Source organism: Vombatus ursinus, unplaced genomic scaffold (assembly GCF_900497805.2).
Source record: "Vombatus ursinus unplaced genomic scaffold, bare-nosed wombat genome assembly UNPS02014932.1, whole genome shotgun sequence".
NCBI lineage: Eukaryota > Metazoa > Chordata > Mammalia > Diprotodontia > Vombatidae > Vombatus > Vombatus ursinus.
This window is the reverse complement of record NW_020954710.1, coordinates 6,290,276-6,310,837: the sequence shown is the minus strand read 5'-3', so window position 1 is coordinate 6,310,837 and position 20,562 is coordinate 6,290,276. Positions and strand designations below refer to the sequence as shown.

The 20,562-nt window shown below is 39.3% G+C and overlaps 1 protein-coding gene across 1 annotated transcript in view; it reads left to right on the top strand.

The window, feature by feature from the left end:
- Positions 1-20,562, top strand: part of KIF1B (kinesin family member 1B) — a 185,258-nt gene that overhangs the window by 126,403 nt on the left and 38,293 nt on the right. Inside the window, exons 26-31 of the mRNA XM_027844030.1 lie at positions 8,770-8,855; positions 9,424-9,553; positions 9,725-9,887; positions 16,528-16,618; positions 17,776-17,894; positions 18,708-18,763. Coding sequence (XP_027699831.1) covers positions 8,770-8,855; positions 9,424-9,553; positions 9,725-9,887; positions 16,528-16,618; positions 17,776-17,894; positions 18,708-18,763 — 645 coding nt within the window. The remainder of the gene's footprint in view (positions 1-8,769; positions 8,856-9,423; positions 9,554-9,724; positions 9,888-16,527; positions 16,619-17,775; positions 17,895-18,707; positions 18,764-20,562) is intronic.

Sequence of the window (20,562 nt, the reverse complement as noted above, 5' to 3'; positions counted from 1 at the left end):
GCTTGACTTTGATTCTTGGCAGAATTATAAAACCTATCATTATGAAGTGTTGGTTAATGGATGGCTAGAAAAGAAGGCAATGGTCACAAAGAGCCAACAGAGCTGCATTGAAATTGATTATGCCAGCATAACTTCATTTCTGTTTTTGGCAAAGTTACTAGGCTGGTAAATCAGGAAACTGCATAGATATTTGGTGTTCAGTCATTTCAGTCATGTCTGACTCTTCGTGACCACATAGAGGTTGGTTTTGGGGGTTTTTTTTTTGACAGAGGTACTGGAGTGGTTTGCAGTTTCCTTCTCTAGTTCCTTTTACAGATGAGGAAATGAGGCAAATAGGGTTAGGTGACTTGCCCAGGGTCATACTAGATTTGAACTCTGGAATGTAAGTCTTCTTTTTTTTTTTTTTTGGCTAGGCAGTGGGTCTAAGTGACTTGCCCAAGGTCACCCAGCTAGTAAGTGTTATGTGTCTGAGGCCGGATTTGAACTCAGGTCCTCCTGAATCCAGGGCCTGTGCTCTATCCACTGCGCCTCCTAGCTGCCCCGAAAGTAAGTCTTCTTGACGCTATCTGGGCCCAGCACTCTATCCACTGCACCACCTAGCTTGCTCCATGCGTAGATATAGCTTACCTAGATTTTAGCAAAATATTTAATCCAGTCTCTTAGGCTATTTTTGTGGACAAATTGGAGATAAATGGATTGAGTGGTAGTGCTATTAGGTAGATCCAGAAGTGGTTTGATGGCTAAACCCAAAGAGTTGTCATTAGTGATTTAATGTCACCTTTGGAAATAAGTCTTAAGTGGAGTGACCCAGGGATCTGTGTTTGCCCTCTGCTATTTAACATTTTTTATCAGTGACTTGGATAAAGGCCCAGAAGGTATCTTTATCAAATCTGTTGATGACACAAAGGTGTGAAGGGAGCACTAGTAATCTAGGGGGTGAAGTTATGATGCAAAATTATTTCAACGGGGGGCAGCTAGGTGGCACAGTGGATAGAGCTCTGGTCTTGGAGTCAGGAGGACCTGCGTTCAAATCCGGCCTCAGACACTTGACACTTACTAGCTATGTGACCCTGGGCAAGTTACTTCACCCCGATTGCCTCACCAAAAAGCAGAAAAAGAATTTATTTCATAAGATGAAATTTAATTGGGATCAGTGTAAAGTCTTACACTTGGGTCTCAAGAAAAATCAACTTCACAAGTTAAAAATGAGGGAATTATGGCTGTATAGCAATTGTCTAAAAAAAGATCTGAGGGTTTTGATGGACTATAAATTTATTATGAGTCGCAAGTGTGATATGGCCGCCAAGAAAGCTGTGATGTGATCTCAGCTGGCATTAAAAAGGCATGATGTTCACACTAGATCAGGGAGATGATTGATATTCCCTCTGTCCTCTGCCCTGATCAGATAACGTGAGATGCACTTGATGCATTTTAGGATGGACAGTGACCATATGGATGATCTTCAGAAGGGAACAAACAGATGCTGAAATGTCTCAAACTCAGATTGAAGGCAGTAGGCGTAATTGAACTTGGCAAAACAAGACTTAGTAGAAGGATATAGCTTTCTTTAAATATTTGAAGGACTAAGTGGAAGAGAGATTAAATTTGTTCTGCTTGGCAATTTGGAGAAATGGGTGAAATTACAGAGGCAGATTTAGACTTGATGTAAGAAGAAATTTAATAATAATTGGAGCTATCCATAAATGAAATGGGCTGCCTTAGAAGTAGTAAATTCCTACTTTCTAGAGACTTTCAAACAGAAAGTTGAACAATTATTTGTATATGTCATAGAGGGGATTCTCTACCTAGAGTTAGACAACCTCTAAATTCTCTTCCAGTTCTCAGCTTTTTTTGTTCTGTGAGTAAAAATCACGGTTACATAATGAAATCTGACTGACTCTCATATGTGGCTAATTCACAATTGATCATGCTACCATTACCTGGAGGTAAAAACATCTGGGTGAATAATGAATATTGTCCAGTCTATGACAACCAGTTGAGTAGCCCAGTGGTCTCTAAACTTTTAAAATGTGAATCCCATACAGTACAGTTTTTGAGCAGCTAGAGGGAAGCGTCGTCATGTTGGAAAGGGTACCTGCACAGCTACTACTGTGGGTGTCTGGGTCACAGCTCAGTTATAACTGACCTGAGGGACTGATACCTGGCAGAAGGAAGGAGGTTCAGAGCTTCACAGCATGTGAGGGGATCAAGGTTGTGAGTGTTGAGCTATAATGGGTGAAGGGTAGGTGTAGTTTATTGAAGACAAACTCCACAATTGTATTTCACAGAGAGGAGGGGAGGCAACCCGTCTTCCCACCCTCTGGCTGATCACTCACCGCTTCAAGTCATACCATGGCCCCCACTTTATAGACCACTGGAATAGACAATCCAGCGAGTTCATCCATACCCAGTATGTATAGGATCATTGGATCTTTGTCTGCAAGGAACCCAAGAGATCATCTAGTTTAGTTTAAACACCTCACTTTGCAGATGAGCAAACTCAGATCCAGAAATATTAAGCAACTTGAGCAGTCAAACAGGTAATAAGTAGCCAACCACTATTTAAACCATGAGCCTCAGACTTTAAATTCAGTGCTCCTCCGTATTTTGAAATGGCACTGCTTTAGCCATGAGCTGAATCCAGATTTTAATAGATGGAAGAGAAGGGAAAAGGACTGAATCACAGATCGGAAATGTGTTTGATTCCAAGGTACTTCCATATTTTTAATATCATTCTGCTAGTAATGATATATGGCAGTCTCTTACATATATCAGACGCCTAGTAAATGTTTATTGGGTTGAAGCATGGAACAGTGCAGTCTCAAAAGAATCACAATTTCAGGTGACCCAGAGATCAGTGGAAAGATGTTCAGTGCTTGTGTGTAGCTTGCTGCATATTACCAATGATGGTGGTGCATGCAAAGTGGAGTGGGGAAAAAACCTCAAACTCATGTCTGATTGGACAAGGAGGTAGGCTAGTGTGACAGATGGGCAGCCAGATTATCGCACTGACCTTCATGAAATGATAAAAGATGCAGAGGAAGGCCTGTACATCAGACAGCTCTTCTATGGACATTTTTGGAAAGATGTGGCAAAAATTGCAGAATAGAAATATGTAGATGGGTTGCAAGGTGGGCAGGTGTTGTACACTCTTACATTGATGAGATCACAAATCCATTAAAATATAAATCAATTCTTTACTGTTTGCTTCCTAGCTGTTAATCTTAAAAACTACAAGTTGATTCTAGACAGCATCTGCTACTATTCTGGAATAAGTGGATAAAGGAATTTCCCTTGACACTATATGGGCAACTTGGACATTGCTCATAGAAGATTTCTTTATTGTTAAAACAACATCACCCTACTTACTCAGAAATGTTGAATTATTGTTCAGGGCTTTTTTTTTTTTCCCATATGAGCCAAACAGTTTCAAGCTTTCCAACTTATTGGCTACCACTTTGAAAAGAACTAATTAAGGCATCACTATTTGGCATTTCTCCATAATCTGTCCTTCCTAGGGCCTGAGAAATTAGTCACGACATTTCCTGTAATTTTCTGCCTTTGGACCAATAGCCCATTTCCAGATTTCTGTATTGTGTTGAGAAGGTAACCTTGCAACACTTCTGCCTATGAGGATTTGTAAAACAGTCACTCTTAGATAAGCTGAGGTTATGGATTTATCTCAGCAAGAATAAAATTGCTGATATTATGAAGTATTTTCATAGTTGATCTGTGTTACAGTAAGATATTAGAGGAAGAAAGTCAATGTCGTCAGGCTTGGGTAATACCTTAATTTTATAGGTCTCAAAGATGATGTTAGTTTCTTAGTGACACCTATTTGATACCTGAGTTGTTACCAAATAACTATTTTATTTCCACCTGGATACTTTAAAGAAATTATCTGTATATTAAAAATCCATTGGGGCTAATTGTCTCTTGGTAGATAGACTTGGCAAAGAGACCAAAATCAAATGGCCTATGTGATTCAACTCCCTTCTGAACTAGATGAGTTTCTCGGTAATTCATCAATCAATGGATTGCCCTAGAGTCAGACAAACCTGAGTTCAAATCCGAACTCCAACATTTACTAGCTGTGTGACCCTAGGCAAGTCATTTAACCCGATTGCCTCCAAAGAAGAATAATAATAATTCATTGATCATTTGTAAGCAAATACTATATGCAAAGCATCATAAAAAGCCCAGGAATACAAAGATGAAAATTAACACAGTCCTTGCTCTCAAGGAGGCCAGGTAGAATTAAAGTCCATTCACATCACTGCATGAGTAGCCTACACTGAACTAGCCATAGTAAATAGAGATTCCAAATAGGGGTGATAAAACTCAAAGTTAGCAAAGAAAGCTAAGGATGACAAAAATCATTTGTTTTTTAGTTATAGGGGAGAAGAAGAAAATCACAGGAGGGCTCTGACCACTCTTTAGGGGTAAATGGGAAGACAGTAATAGACAGTGAATTAAACAGAGCTACTAAACTCTTTTAAGTTTCTGCTTTCTCTACCACGGAGAATGGTCTTTGGATTGGAAAGGAAAAAGGAAAGTAAGATAATAGAGTGAACCTAGCTGTCCTGGAGATGTTCAGATCACTTGGCTCAGATGAACTACATCCTGGAGGATGAAAAATGGAAGATGTGATTTCTGAGCCATTGTCAGTAGTCTTTGAAAGGTCATGGAAATGTGAGAGAAAATGAGACTATTGGATAAGGGATAAATGTCCCAATTTTCAAAAAAAAAAAAAAAAAAAAAAGGAAAGGAATGGAATCTTTCAACTGTAGGCCAGTAAGCTTGACTTTGATTCCTGAAAAACTTCTAGGATGTATTCTTAATGAGTTGAACATCTAGGGGAAAAAGTGGCTAGCACAGAGCCAGCAGATTTTGCTTTTGTTTTATCAAAACCAGGTCAAGCCTTATGAACCGCATTTCCCTTTTTGACAAGGTGGCTAAACTTGCAGGGTAATGGCCAGAGTGGTGGATTTGGAGTCAGGAAGACCCTGTCCACTTCTGCCTCTGCCATGTGCATATCAATAACCCTCTTTAAGCATAAAACAATTCATGACATGTTTCTACTGATTGACTGCTGGTTGTGAGCTGTGCTGGTATCTATGGATGGGATTGCCCATCTCTGACACTGACTAAACTGGAGTGCCAGGGGAATGCTGTCTCTTGGTAGAGTAACCTCACAAGGCACTTGATAAAATCACTGATGCTGATCTTATGGCCAAGATGGAGATTTGTGGGCTAGACAGGACTACAGTTAAGTGAACCCAGGACTGGTTGGCTAAAACCAAAGTCTAGTTAATAATTATTTTGTGTCACCTTGTGGGAGGAGGTCTTCATGGAGGAGCTGGCTGTACGATTTAACATTTTTATCACTGATTTAGATAAAATCATTGAAGTGTGCTTATCAATTTTTATTTTAAAATGTTATTAATATCTTTTGTTTTTATCATCCTCATTTCTTAATCCTCTACTCAAAAAGCCATTACTTATGGCAAAGAATAAAGAAAGAAATTTTTAAAAAGATTCAATGAAACTAATCAACACGTTAACCAAGGTGGACAGCATATGCAATGTTATATACATCCATAATTCTCAGCATCTGTAAAGAAGGGAGGGAGGCACATTGGAATATCTCTTCTTGGTCTGGTTTGTTCATTATTCTTACGCAGCTGGGAAAAGAAAGGGAATAAGCATTTACATAGCACCTACTATTTGCCAGGCACCATGCTTAGTGATTTTTACAAATATTATCTCATTTCATCCTCACAACAACTCTAGGAAGTAGGTACTATTATTATCCCCATTTTACAGATGAGGAAACTGAGGCAGACAGAGGTTAAATTGCTTGCCCAGGGTCACATAGCTAATAAGTGTCTGAGGGCAGATTTGAACTAAGGTCTGTGCACTGTGCCACCTAGCTACCTTTACACAGCACTCAATTTCATTTTTTTTTCCAATTTTACAATGTTGTAGTTATTTATATTTTCTTGGTTCTATTTGTTTCTCTTTGCATCAGTTCATATAAGTCTGCCCATGTTTCTCTGTTTTCTTTCTATTCATCATTTCTTATAGCATAGCAATATTCTATTAAATTCATGCATCGCAATTTGTTTGGCCTTTCCCTAATATATCAGGACTTGTGTTGTTTCCAGTTCTTTCTACTACAAAAAAATGCTGTTGGTATATATGAGACCTTTCTATCTTTGACCTATTTGGAATATGTGCTTAGCAATGGGGTCTCTGAAGCAAAGGATATCAGCCTTTTAGTTACTTTCTTAACATAATTTCACATTGCTTTTATAAATGGTTAGACCAATGCACAGCTCTGCCAACAGCGTATAACTGACTGTTTTCTGCAATCTCCTCCAGCATCTGTTGTCTATTAATTTTGCTGGGTGTGATGTAAAACCTCAGAATTATATTGATTTTCATCTCTTATTTTTAGTGATTTGGAGTAATATTCCATATCATATATTTTGTATCAGATCTTTTTCAGAAATATTTGACACAAATTTTCCTTGGTTGACCACTTCTCTTATCTTCGTTGTAATGATTTTGTTCATGCAAAACTTTTCAATTTCTTGTTATTTAAATTATCTTTTCTTTCTTTTTTTTTTTTAATTTTCACCTGTCACAGAGTCAGAGATTTAGAGCTGGCAGTCACTTTAGAAGCCATCTACTGCCCAATGTTTTTGATTTATGGTTGATGAAACTGAGACCCAGAGAGGTTAAGGGACTTACTGAAGGTCACCAAGGCAATAGAAATGGCAAAGCTGGGATTTTGGAATTTGAGCCTGGGCCTTCCAAATCCAAATCTAGCAGACCTTCAACTGCATTATGTTGCCTCTCTGGTCCTTGAGTGATTAAGAGTTCTTCCCTTATGTATTTTGTTTTGCTTTGTTTATTTATTACAAGAGAGGACTTATATTTGGATGAAAGGATGGAAAGAGTCGGGGTGGCAGTAATGTTTGCAGCATACCTAGTGGATGGAGTACAGCTTTAGAGTCATGAAGGCCTGAATTCAAATGCTGCCTCAGTCACTTAAGTAGCTATGTGACTCTGGAAAAGTTAACCTCTCTTGAGTTTCAGTTCATAAGAGGAAATGAGAGGGTTAAACTAGGGGGCCTTTTGGCTCCCTTCCAATTCTAAATCTATGATGAAAATAAAAAGGCAAAAAAGAATAAATGAAAACTCTTTTAAAATACACAGAAGAAAGCAAATGAAAGTTCAGAAGGGGCCACGGCTGTTTGTCTGGCAATGTTATTACTACCACATTAAATTTCATATATTTCTTAAAAAGCTATATTTAATTGAGTCATGATTTCATATATAGTCCTCTTTTCTAGCTTTCTTATACATGAAAATATTCATTTTTTTTGGAGAATCTTCTAATTAATTTTTTAAAAAGAGAAAGAAGAAAAAATTCCCCCCACCTTACCCATAGCTATGAAATCCCATTTAGATCTAGCTATGAATCCCATTTAGATCGGCATCTTGGACAATGCGCCACAACACGTTCAAAATATATACCCACCCTGAATATACTGAAGATTCACAAAAGTCTTGACAAGGTACAAAGTTTGGCTAAGTCACAGAAGATGAATTTAATGGGGATCAATGCAAAATCTTACACAAGTTCCAAAAAAGAAATTATCTGTGAAGTACAAGATGCAAGAGACATAACTAGATAGCAGTTGGTCTGGAAAAGATATTGGGGGTCTTAGTGGACTTATAAGCGTCATATGAGTCAACAATATGATATGTCAGCCAAGAAAGTTGATGCCATGTAGGCTGCGTTGGAAAGGCTTCCAAGGCTAGGGAACTTTATTAAGTTCTGCTGTACTCGGCCCTAGTCAAACCATGTCTGGAGTAATGTATTCGTTTCAGGGTGCCACATTGTAGGAAGGGAATAGTAAGGCAGAAAATATCTAGGGCAGAGTGGCTCAGGTCGGGGTGGGTCTTCAGATCCTATTAGAGGAGAACTGGTTGATTGACTGAACTAACTGGGATATTAAGCCTAGAGAAGAGCATACTTTGGAAGAGTGAAGGTGGGACAGCACCTTCAAGGACTGAAATATGAGCAAATTGAAATTATCAAGAGACACATTTACACTTTGGATTTCAGGAAAAGCTTCCCAGAATTAGAATTACTCCAAAGTGGAATCAGCTGCCTCAGGAAGTGATGGGATTCCCGTCATGTACGAGCTATCATTCAAGCTTTATGTGAATCCATGCCTTTTTATTACTCCACTGAAGCAGCTTATTTTATTGGCATTGTTTCTAAATTAGACCATGAGGAAGATGCTAAAATATTTTCTATAATGCAGAACATTTCTATATTGTGTATTATAAAAGATAAAGCAGTTAGTTGCTATATGGGAGGTGTTAAGTAGTGTCCTACCGATACACAGTATTTATTACATCAAGAAGAACTAGTTTGAGAGTCATGGTTCTTTTGGAACTGGTCTGATGTAAGCAAAGGAAAATTTAGCTCATTTGTATGATTGCTTTTTTTTGCTTGTTTCTAGTCTCATTTGGAGAAATGGATTAAAATGATTCAATTGAATTGCCCTACTCTTGTTCTGTCTCATCCCCTCAATAGATCTTCTTTAGTGCTGTCTAGTTTTCAAAATCTCAACTGGCAAGACTGTTTGACTTTCAGTCTGAGTATTCAGTCTTAGCTGAGCCCTACTTTGATTTTAGCCTTAGTTTACAGTGGTTTTTTTCTTGTTTTTTTTTTTTTTATCTGAATAGCTGATGAAGAAGCTCCTGATTATGGCTCTGGAATTCGGCAGTCAGGAACAGCTAAAATATCTTTTGATAATGAATATTTTAATCAGGTAAGGCTTCAAATAAAATAGGAAGATTTGAGGTGTGGGGGAGTGGAAGAAAAATGTGGAGAGAAAATTCTAGAAGTTGGACCAAAAATTCTTTACTATTGGTAACTGCAGAACAACTGGGAAGTTGTCAGCAAGTTTTAACTTACCATTACCAGCAATTGTTATTAGCTTAGCATTGTTAAACCAATGCTGGTTCCAATCCTGATCAGTCTGCCTCCTTTTTCCATATCCTTCTCAAACAGGGGAAAGTCATTTACCTTTAATGTCATTTTTTTGTTTCAGACAGTTTTAAATGTGTAACTTCCAGGTACTTTTTTAAAGAAATAATTTTTATTTTGAATTTTATATTTTAAAAAGTTATTGAATATTACAACAAAACTATTTAAATTTTTAAATGTATTTAAATATTCAAATAAGGACAAGAATGTATTAATAATACTTTTATAATTTCTAAGCTTTTTAATTATACATTTTTCATTCATGGTCCTTTTTTTGAGACATAATAAAAAATTCAAAGAAACCAGTATCAACATGCTAGATCATATGTGACCCCTTGCCTTCTTTTCAGAGTGATTTTTCTTCGGTTGCAATGACCCGCTCTGGATTGTCCCTTGAGGAGCTAAGGATTGTGGAAGGACAGGGTCAGAGTTCTGACATCATTACTCCTCCAGAAGAAATCATTCGAGGGAATGAACCAGGTAAGTGAACAGAAGATGAGGTAGTGGTGAAAGAATGTTTCTAATCCCTGTGAGGAAAGGTAAGCGGTTCCATAGGCAGCTTTTGAGCAGGGTCAGAGGTCCTGACTTTGCCTTCTTGAAGGAAAGTTGTGTGTAATCTCAGCCACGCACTTGTCATTTGTTCCTCCCTAGATTTAAAGTCAGGCACTTTGCTGGATGGGAAAATGGTGATGGAAGGGTTTCCAGAAGAGGTTGGAGACCATCTGAAACTGGGCAGTGCTTTCACTTTCCGTGTGACGGTATTGCAGGCCAGCGGTATCCTCCCGGAGTATGCCGATATCTTCTGCCAATTCAAGTAAGCAAAGCTGTTGGTTATTTTCTTCTCTGTAATTTGTCTGGTATAGGGGTTCTGTACCATAAAACAGAATGCTTTCTTCACTCAGGGCAGAGATAAGAACAAGAAATGTAAGATTAATAGAATAGGATTAAGTTGTTGGTGCAGTGTATCAGTAGTACATGGAGTGAAGAGCAAGAGGGCAGCTGGATCTGTTTTATGATTCATTCAACAGGAAAGTGGCTCCGAAACATTTTTTAAAAATCATATGTCCTACACTCAGTTCTCCTGACTTCTATGCTTAGTGACAATCTTTCATCAGACTACCTTATTTGGTCTCCTTCCCCTCTCTCTCTAGGCGAGAGGAAACAACTCTACAGTAAAAAGGCTGTATGGCCCTCCATAACCATTGGTATAATAAAGGATGTCCCAAAACTTAGGGTAGAGGCCGCTTGGTAGAGTGGCTAAGTAACTGGACTGGAAACCAAGAAGACCTGAGTTTAGATCCTGCCTCTGACACACACTGGCTCTGTAACCCTGGGTAAATCACTTCACCTTTTAGGGCTCTGGATAGTTCTCTAAGGTTGCAAGATGCAGAGAAGGTGCCAAACTGGTAGAAGGAATTCATTATATTTCCTTCAAAACCCTCCCTTCTTCCTAACTTCCCTGATATTGTTAAGGGTATCACCATCCTCTTTGTCACCCAGGCTTCCAACCTAGGTGTCATTCTTGACACTTCACTCTATCACCCCCACATACCCAATCTGTTGCCGAATCTTACCATTTTACCTTTATTTTCCTATATACCCTTTTCTCTCCTCTGACACTGCTGCCACCACACTGGTGTAGGCCTGTATCACCTCATGCCAGTACAATTGCAACAGGCTGCTAGTTGACCTCCCTCCCTCAAGCCTATCCCCACTGCAGCCCAGCTGATCTTCATAAAAGGAAGGTCTGACTGCAACACTCTTCTTCCCCTCCCCCACTTCATTCAATAAACTCCAGGATCAAAGAGAAAATCCTCTATTTGGCTTTCAAAGCCCTTCATAAGCTGGCCCCTTCCTACCTTTCCCATCTTTTTACACCTTATTCCCCTTTATAATATTGTTTTACTTGTTTTCTTGCTGTTATTCACACATGAGACTCCATCTCCCTGACTCCAGGAATTTCCACTTGTGTCCTCCATTCCTGGAATTCTCTTTCTTCTCTCTGCCTCCAGACTCTCCTGATTTCCTTCAAGTCTCAGCTACATTCCCACCTCCTACAAGAAGCCTTTTCCAGTCCTCCTTAATGCTAGGGCCTTCCCTCTGAGCTTACCTCCACTTTACCCTGCATATATCCTCTTTGTACATAATTGTTTGCACGTTGTCTTCCCCATTAGATGTGAGCTCTTTTAAAGCAGGGACTGTTTTCTTGCTCTTCTTTGCATTACCTTTGCTACAGTATCCCTTGCTACCAGCTGGGGCACTAGGAAGCATAGTGGCACATAGTAAGTACTAAATGTATGTTTGTTGAGTTGGAAGTTCCCTATACAAATGAACTCACAGGTCCAGTTCCTGTCCCTCAAAAACTAGGAGAGTATAGGAATCAAGCTTAAGGCTGACATAACACACCCCATAGTTTGTCAGTGCTACCACTTTGTAGCTGTTTCGAGCTCAGGCATTGCAAACATTCCACTCCTTCGTCAGTTTCCTGTGTCCCTCTTTGGTGGTCCCTGAGTCCAGGACAGTTTGAGAATCACTGCTTTAGTCCCATGGTGGGCTGTCAGCTCAATACTAAACTAAGTTTTAATGCATGGTATCAGAAATACTTACTATAGTATATTATTGTTGAAATATCTCCTGTCTAGTATCATTCAGCTGTTTAATTTGTATTAGCTGGTATCATCAAAGCCAGGATGAGGTTGAATGGGACATAATAAAAATCAATCCTTCAGAACTGTCCGATCTTATTTAAGTCAGACCAATGATAACTTTGAAGGGAAAAAAAAGGTCTTTTATTAGTTGGTGTTGACATGATGACTGAAGTTGTTTTTAACATTTTTATCTCTGTCCCTTTAACTCTGAAAAAAAAGCCAGCATCTCCTGGTGACTCTGAATTCTAGGGAAATTAAATTCTGAGAAAGGAGGGAGAAAGGAAATGAGTATTTATTAAGCACTCATTGTGCCATGCACCATGTTTAACCAATAGGGTTACAAATACAAGAAAAAAGAAAAACAGGCCCTGCTGTCAAGGGGCTTACATTCTAACGGAGAAAAGAAAACATGTAAAAGAGGTGAAAGTCAAGATATCTGATGGGGGTGGGGGGGAAACAGGCCACATCATAATTTTGAAATCCAAGAGTCCCAAGCGGGGCTGAGAGTCTTGGGTCCCTCTACAAATGGAGGCCCTGACGGAGTCCCTACAACACATAGAGAAAGATTCACCTGCAAGTGAAAATGACTCTTAAACCTAGTGCCTCATCACCCCAAAATTCCTACCTCTCCCTTTCCTCCTAGTCCCTCCCCCAGAGAGACAGACCACAATGGGTGGTGGAGGGGAGCGTGTCCATGATACACATAGACAATCAGCTGGCTTTTGAGAAACTGTGAGCCTGAATACTTGAGAAGAAATAAATCCTTTTAACACACCAGGCAGGTTTCCAGGTGGAGGCTCAACCCCTGTTTGGAGAGGATGGAATTTGTTGGAAGTATCCACATGCCCACACATGACTAAGACTTGGATCCAAAGCACGCAGACAACAGTTGGGCAGTATATTCTACCTTTGTGTCTGTTCCTGGCAGGGTGCTAATATTTCTGACCTAGATGCTGATCCTCTTGAATCATAACTGACAATTCTATAGGCTTTAAGGATTTCAAAGCATTTGATATGCATGATCTCATTTTCGCCTCACCACAAATCAAGGGAAGCAGGTGCTATTATTATCCCTATTTTGCAGATGGGGAAACTGAGGCTTAGCAAGATGAAGGAACCTGTCCAGGGTTGTGTAACTAGCGAGCATGTAAAGCAGTATTTAAACCCACATCCCTTAAATCCTGAGGCAGTATACTTGCAGTTTGGTCAGTGGGGTGAAATAGATATAGTCCTGGAGTAGTGGTCAGGGATCAAATAGAACTTCTGACACTCAAGGTCTTTCTGAGTTATGATTCCCAGCTCACTTTATCTATGAATTATGGCTATGTAATAATAATAATGGAGGCAGTTTCAAGATGGCAGAGTAGCAGGAAGAAGTACATCACCACATTTCCACAAAGATCTAAAAACATGTCAGACCAAATGGGGAAATCCAAGAAAAAGTTACTGGTGACTAGGAGAAAGAACCATGCAGGGTCTTCCAGGACCCAGAGACTAAAAGAGGGTTGAGAATGGGCGCCAGGGTAGAAAGAGATCCCAGGGTATTCTTGAACTAGGACAGGGTGCAGGGATGGGTGCCATCTAGGATCTCCATTGCCTTGTACCAAATTCTAGGTCACAGATCCACGGCAGACTAAAAGGAGGGGACCTGCATTTAAGGGGTGGCAGAAAGGAGCTATCGTGGTGTAGGCCATAGACCCTGGCTATGTAACAAGTACCCAAGTCAACAGTATCAGTGTGGCTATGATCCCAGGAGCAGAGTAGGGATTCAGTTCTAGACTCCAACCCAGGCTGAAGCCTGCAGAGTCCCAGACCAAAGGGGAGCCAGCAGTTCAGTCCCTCTGAACCTCTAGAGTGGTTGAGTCCAGCAGCACTCTACTAGCACTTCCAACCAGAGACAATCAGCATGCCTAAATCTGGGTCAAGAACTTGAAGAGCTCAGACCAAAAAGGCAGTGAACAGACTTTGCCCCAGATGACCTCTCTTTGAGAGCCCTGAAAGTTTTCAAGTACTCAGCTCAAGCTGTGAAAGTAATAGAAAAATGTAAGAGGGCAAAAACTCAGCCCAGACATTCCCCCCAGAAGTGTGTATAGCCCAGCCCTAAAACAAAATTCAAAGTCAAGTAGTAGGCTAGAAGGAGCCAAAACGAAACCAAAAAAATAGAATCCCACCGTGAAGAGCTCTTATAGTGACATGGATGCTCAAACTGCAAACTGAGATAAAGAGAATGACTTACAAACATCTTAATGACTTAAAAATATTACTTCCAGAGCTTCAAAGAGAAGTGCAGCTTGGACAGATACCCAAGCAGAATTTTGAGTATGGTAACCTACTGATTGATAAACCCCAGAATTCTAGCTATTGAGGCAAGAACTCATCATTCAATAAAAACTGTTGGGAAAACTGTAAAGTAGTTTGACAGAAGCTACAGATAGACCAACATCTACACAGTATACCAAGATGAACTCAAAACAAGTTCGCAATTTAGACAAAAAGGGTGACATAACAGATCTATAGATAGCTAAAGAGTTCATGACCAAACGAGATAGAGAAGTTCACAGGAGGTTACATGTACAGTTTTGATTATAAAAAATTAAAATTTTTACACAGACAAAATCCCTACGGCTAAAATTAGAAAGGAATCAGGAAATTAAGAAAAAGTACAGCAAGTATCTTTAATGAAGTTTTCATTTATTAGATATATTAATTCAATGTAGTATTAAGCGCCTACTCTGTGCCAGGTAGTGTGCTAAGGGCTGTTGATACAAAAAGAGGCAAAAGACATTCCCTGCTCTCAAAGAGCTTACAGTGGTGGACTCAGTCAAATTTATAAGAAAAAGAGCCATTCCCGTGGTGAGAAATGGTCAAAGCATATGAACAGGCAGTTTTTAGAGGAAAAAATTCAAGCTACCAACAGCTATATGAACAAAATGTTCTAGATCACTAATAATTAGAGAAATGCAAATTAAAGCAAATCTGATTCACTGCCTCACACTTATCAGACTCGCAAAGTTGACAGAAATGGGACGTGACAAATGCTAAAAGGGATATCAGGAAATAGATATGTTAATACACTGTGAGTAGAGCTGTGAACTAGTCCAACCATTCTGGAAAACAATTTGGATGTATACCCCAAAAGCTATTAAACTATGTATACCCTTTAAACCATCAGTGCCACTACTAAACCTGTATCCCAAAGAGATCAAGAAAATAGGAAAAGGCCCCATGTGTACAAAAATACTTTTGGCAGCTCTTTTTGTGGTGACAAAGAGTTAGAACCTCAGATGATGCCCATCAATTGGGGAATGGATCCACAAGTTATGGCATGTGAATGTGCTGTAAGAAAAGATGAAGGGGATTATTTCATGTAAACCTAGGAAGACACATATTAACTGATACATAGTAAGTGAGCAGGGCCAGGAAAACAATTTGTACAGTAATAACAGAATTCTAAAGACAACATTGAAAGACTTGGGAACTCTGAGCAGCACAGTAACTAATCAGGATTCCAGAGGATTCATGATGAAATATGCTGCCCACCTCCTGAGAGATGGGTGATGGAGTCAGGGCACAGATTAAGATACCTTTTTTCCTTTCTTTTTTTTACATACCTAAGGTAGGAATTTGTTTTGCTAGACTACACATATTTGTAATGGGTTTTCTTTTTCCTGATTTCTAAATGTGGGGAGGAGAGGAAGGTGCTGAAAATAAAATTGAATTAAAGATAAAATAATGTTAACGATCTGGTATATGACTTATGGACCAGTCTCATTGCGTTATAATCATTGTGTATTCTGCCAATATAGTGGAAATGGTATAGAACAATTGAGTGTTATCAGTGGGACTTCATGATCTGCACCAATGGCAAGTGCAATCAGTATTTGTCAAGTACCTACCATGTATCTGGAACTTTATAAGACATAGCTAAGAAGAAGGAGAAAAAGAGAATAAAGGAAGGATAGGGGAATAAAAGTGAGAGAAACAATAGAAAGCTATGGCAATAGAACAATAGAAAATATGGCAAAGAATGATAGAGTGACACAATTTTTTCACCAATGCTTTGTACCCTTGTGTCAAAAATTACTGCTTTCCTCAAGACTGTGAAACTGATAGGTAAAACAAATGTTTTTAAATCCTTTCTCCTCTGGATCTGACTTTCACTTGCTTTGCTTTTCTGTGTTCTCCTAATGGATATTACGTCTTTTATCTGAGAATAATTCATGTACTGACTACTGTTTTCTTCCCTACTTATTTTTATTCCCACTTTCCCCTTAGCAATAGAATTTTCATTGTCTTATGAGTGTAAAGAGTACTCAATATTGGTCTGAACAGTCCACTCTCAATGGATGCTCTATATAAACTATCCCCAGGCATATAGATGCTACTGACAGGCCTCAGTATATTTTTGTACCATCTTAAGCCCTTGCAGACCTATTTTATAAAAAATGATTTCATGATTTTCTAAATAATGACTATGGGACCAGAATGAGGCCATCCAGTTTTCTACTTCACCTAACCCCCCCCCCAACCAATTTTTTAGATCCACTTACTACTGAGTGACTGAGCCCCAGAACAATTTCTGGAAGTTAATTTTAAAGAATGCTGAATAGTTCTGGTATTAATTTCAATAATACTTTCATTTATGCTGTCTTGGTCTTCATATATATGTGTATAAACATATGTATAGTAGTAAATTTGTAAATAATATCCACTTATGGATTCCTTTGTTTTTCCACAATATGTATTTGAAAATGAGGATCCTAGTGACACAGGTTATTGAAAGCTACATTTGTTTTATTCATTTAGCTTCTTACATCGTCATGATGAAGCATTCTCTACTGAACCCCTAAAAAACAATGGCAGGGGAAGTCCTCTCGGCTTTTATCACGTCCAGAATGTAAGTGTGATGCATTAATGTCTTGGGAGTTTGGCTAAGAATGGGTGGTACTGTTTGGTTTACGTTCAGCTTTTCCAGACCAAGGGAAGATGAACTCAGAGATGAGGTGCTGCCCAAGAAGGGGAAGGGAGTGTATAGTAGAGGAAGTGATAGAGGGAACCACCTAAAGTGGTGATGTAATCTTCAGGGCCGAGAGAGGGCACGTCCCAGTGCAAATCAGAGTTAGTCATCTTAGTGAGCAGTATGTATGTGTGTGTGATTGGGTGGTAGCAGGGGCTAATGAAATCTTGCATTAGTTTGAGCTCATTAAATCATTTGTCAATTACTTTCTTCTCCCCAGAAAAATATGGGCGTGTTAAATAAGCGTTTTATTGAGGTGACCATATTCTCAGTTAAATTCTAAGCTATTAACCCCAGTGTCAACTTGTACATAGCAAAAATGATTCTAACAACCTCCAGTCTTTTGTGTTTGACTAGAATTCAGTCAGGGTTCTGTTTCCTGATGATGGATAACCAACCCCTTAGACTGTGTGACCCCTGACTGCACTCTATTCTCAGACTAACTAGAGTAGTAACAACACACAACATATGGGGAGACCTTTCTGGAGCACAGGAGTATGCTCGTCTCTCTCCAGTGTGTCAGTCACACTAATAGCCGTCTATCTGGGAGAGCTTGTTGAGCAGAACACAGCAGAAAAAATCGAGTTTTAAAGTGGCTCTTGGTGGGTGTGGGAGAGGGGGGAGGGCAGGAAGGAGTGTATAAACAAAGGTAATAAAGAAGTAAAGTCTAACACCAAAGGATGCCACATACTGATTCTAAGACAGCTTAGTGGGTGGAAAAGCACTAGACTGGCCATCAGGGCCCGAGTTCTAGTCCCAGAATTTTAATTACCCAGCTATGGTTCTCAGCTTCCTCATCTGTAATAGGAAGGAAGAAGGTGGACCGTATATATAATGTAAATTCTGACACACACTGGCACACATAAAGAAATCTAGAAGAGAGATTGGAACATTTTTGTGGAGGTACTTGTACTGAGCTTGCATGGACTCTACTTAGGGAATGTTGAACTAATACTTTGAATTCAGATTTCAGTGAAGAAAAGGGCCTTTTTTGTCAGTCTTTTCACTTCTTTCACTTGTTTTTTTTCTTTTGCTAGATTGCAGTGGAGGTAACTGAATCCTTTGTGGACTACATCAAGACCAAGCCTATAGTATTTGAGGTTTTTGGACATTACCAGCAACACCCTCTTCATGTTCAGGGACAGGAGCTTCACAGGTTTGGACCAAATGAGTCAAGAGGATTTTTATAGTAGTTTTCTTCTCAGAAAAATAAGAGACCCTTATAGGGACTTAAGGCAAATATCATCCCAACCACCCTATGTTTCCCTTTGTTCACTAATGTTACTTCCTTTACCAAGGCTTTACCAAAGGTCCACCTTCTGAGTACACTTTAAGATTGGCTCAGATAACTGTAGAAAGGGGCTTTACTTGAGATGGGCTCCTCTGCTACGCAGTCAAAAAGTTAGCTATAAATGATCCCTTGAAGCTCAGACTCCAGGAAACAACACTGACTAGTTGATTTTTTTCCCTTAAAATGTTTAAACAGGTGAATGAAAAAAAAATACATAGGAACTGATGTGTGGTAGAATAATGATGTTGGTGGTGCAATAGTGTTTTAATCAAGACAAAATTAACTAGAAAATTCTCACTTTCCATTTTTAGCCAAGAGGCACAAGAGAATTGTCAAAAAGCATTTTAGTTTGGGGCAGTTAGGTGGTGCAGTGGATAGAGCTCTGGCCTTAGAGTCAGGAGTACCTGAGTTCAAATCCAGCCTTAGACATTTGACACTTAACTAACTGTGTGACCCTGGGCAAATCACTTCACCCCAGTTGCCTTACCAGAAAAGCAAAAACAAAACAAAAAGTATTTTAGTTAGCATTTCAATCTAGGAGAAATGAGGTCTAGCATCCGCAGTACTGTGATGAAAACTTGAAAGATTTGCTTAAAGAGAGATTAAGATGATGGTGACATAAGACTCCAAACTCTTTCTCAGTCTGTAGGAAATCTGACTTACTTCTTTTCTTTACAGTCCTCCTCAGCCATCCCGGCGATTCTTCCCTCCACCCATGCCACTCTCCAAACCAGGTGAGAATTCAGTCATCTGTGTGCATGTATATGTTCATCATTCTGAATAGCTTTAGGGTGTAATACAGTCTGATTGCCACTCTTCTAAAGTACTCGACTTTAAATTTTCTGAACAAAGCAGCTGTCCTCATCTTCTGGATCAGAACAATAAGTGTGAAGAGATAAGGTTTTATCCCCTAGACAGCAAAGTCATATTGACCAGCTGAACCACTCATGTGTGCTTCCTATGTGTTTGCCAAATCTTAGCAATCCATCTATCTCTCTTCCTTGTAACTAACTGTCCATTTCCCTGCCCTACCCCCACCCCCATTCCCAGATCCCTGCATGTTTTTAGCTACATTGAAATGATTGAGAACTTTTCTTTGCATAATCAAGTTATTCTGCATGTTCAATTATCTTTTTTTCTTTTTATTTCCTTCCTTTTCCCACACTGTTGTCCCCCTAATTCCCAACCGGCTTTGTTCGCCTTCCTTGTTCTCTATACCTTGGTTCTTCACCCTTTCACCAGACCATGAGAGAAAGATTGAACTGATTCGATATCTCATGTCTGGCTATATGAATGTTCATGTGCTGGACGTATTTTCTGAGCACGCCAGTGCCCTTGCATCTTCTGCCATCACCAGCTTCCAGGACGGGGCTGACCCGCTACCGCCTTATCTCTTTCTGCCTGTCCCTGGCTGCCAGAACGAGAGGGTGCCTAAACGAGATGGTTAGTGGCCAAACCATTTCCACTCTAGATGTAGAACCATCCTAAGCCATTGGTTTTGTGTGGATGAGACACAGATGTTTGTCTTCTTTGGATACTGCAGATCTAACGCACAGTTCATTTAGTCAGGAAGTCCTAAAACATAGCTTTGAAAAAGGTATAGGGAAGTCCCTTCTTGGCTTGTTGTCCCAGACGGGGAGGCTGTACACTTCAAGGCAGTTTTCATTTCAAAGTTCCGTATGTAGAAGTAACTCTGAGTTAAGGGTTCTTTTTCTTTCTTGGATAGCACCATCAGCTCAAATAAGTTGAGTTTGGTGAGAGCACAGATTTTATGAGTAGAAATAGAATTCCTCCATGGCTTCTAGAAGAATTTGAAGTCAAAGGTCTTGGGTTTATGTCACTTTCTACCCACGTGACCTCGAGGAAATCATTTCACTTTTCTGGGCCCAAGTTTTCTCCTATGTAAATGGAAAAGTTGGAATGATGGTCTGCTGAAGTTCTTACCATTTCTAGGAGTATACTATGGTCTCTTTAGTTCAAGTTTATTTTAAAGATAGTGTTTCAGAATTATAACTTTTGGGGAATGGAAACTCTTAGCCACAAATTTGGATTCTGGCTCATTTATTCATTCAAACATTTCAGAGTTAATTGAGGTATGAAATTTAAACCTGAAGTAAATATATAAAATACCTCCCATAGTTTTGTATTTGGAGGTGCAGACTCGACACATGGATTAGGAGAGATCTTTGTGTAAATGGACATTTCAAACTTGAATCATTTTCTCAGAACCATCTAAAAAAAGGCACTTTATTGTAATTCATGCTTTGTGAACCATAAAATATGGTTCTTGAGCAGGGGTCAACAAACTGCTGCTTATGGCCCAGTCTGGCCTCCTCCTGTTTTTGTACAGCTCAACATCTAAGAATATTTTTTTTATATTTTAAGTAAATTTTTAATGTATTTTTAAATGTAAAAAAAAACATTCTTAGCTTTTAGGCCCTACAAAAACAAGTGGTGGCCCTTTGGTCATAGTTTACTAACCCCTGCTCTGGAATTTTTAGTTCTCTGCTATACTTTTGGTCTCACAAAGATG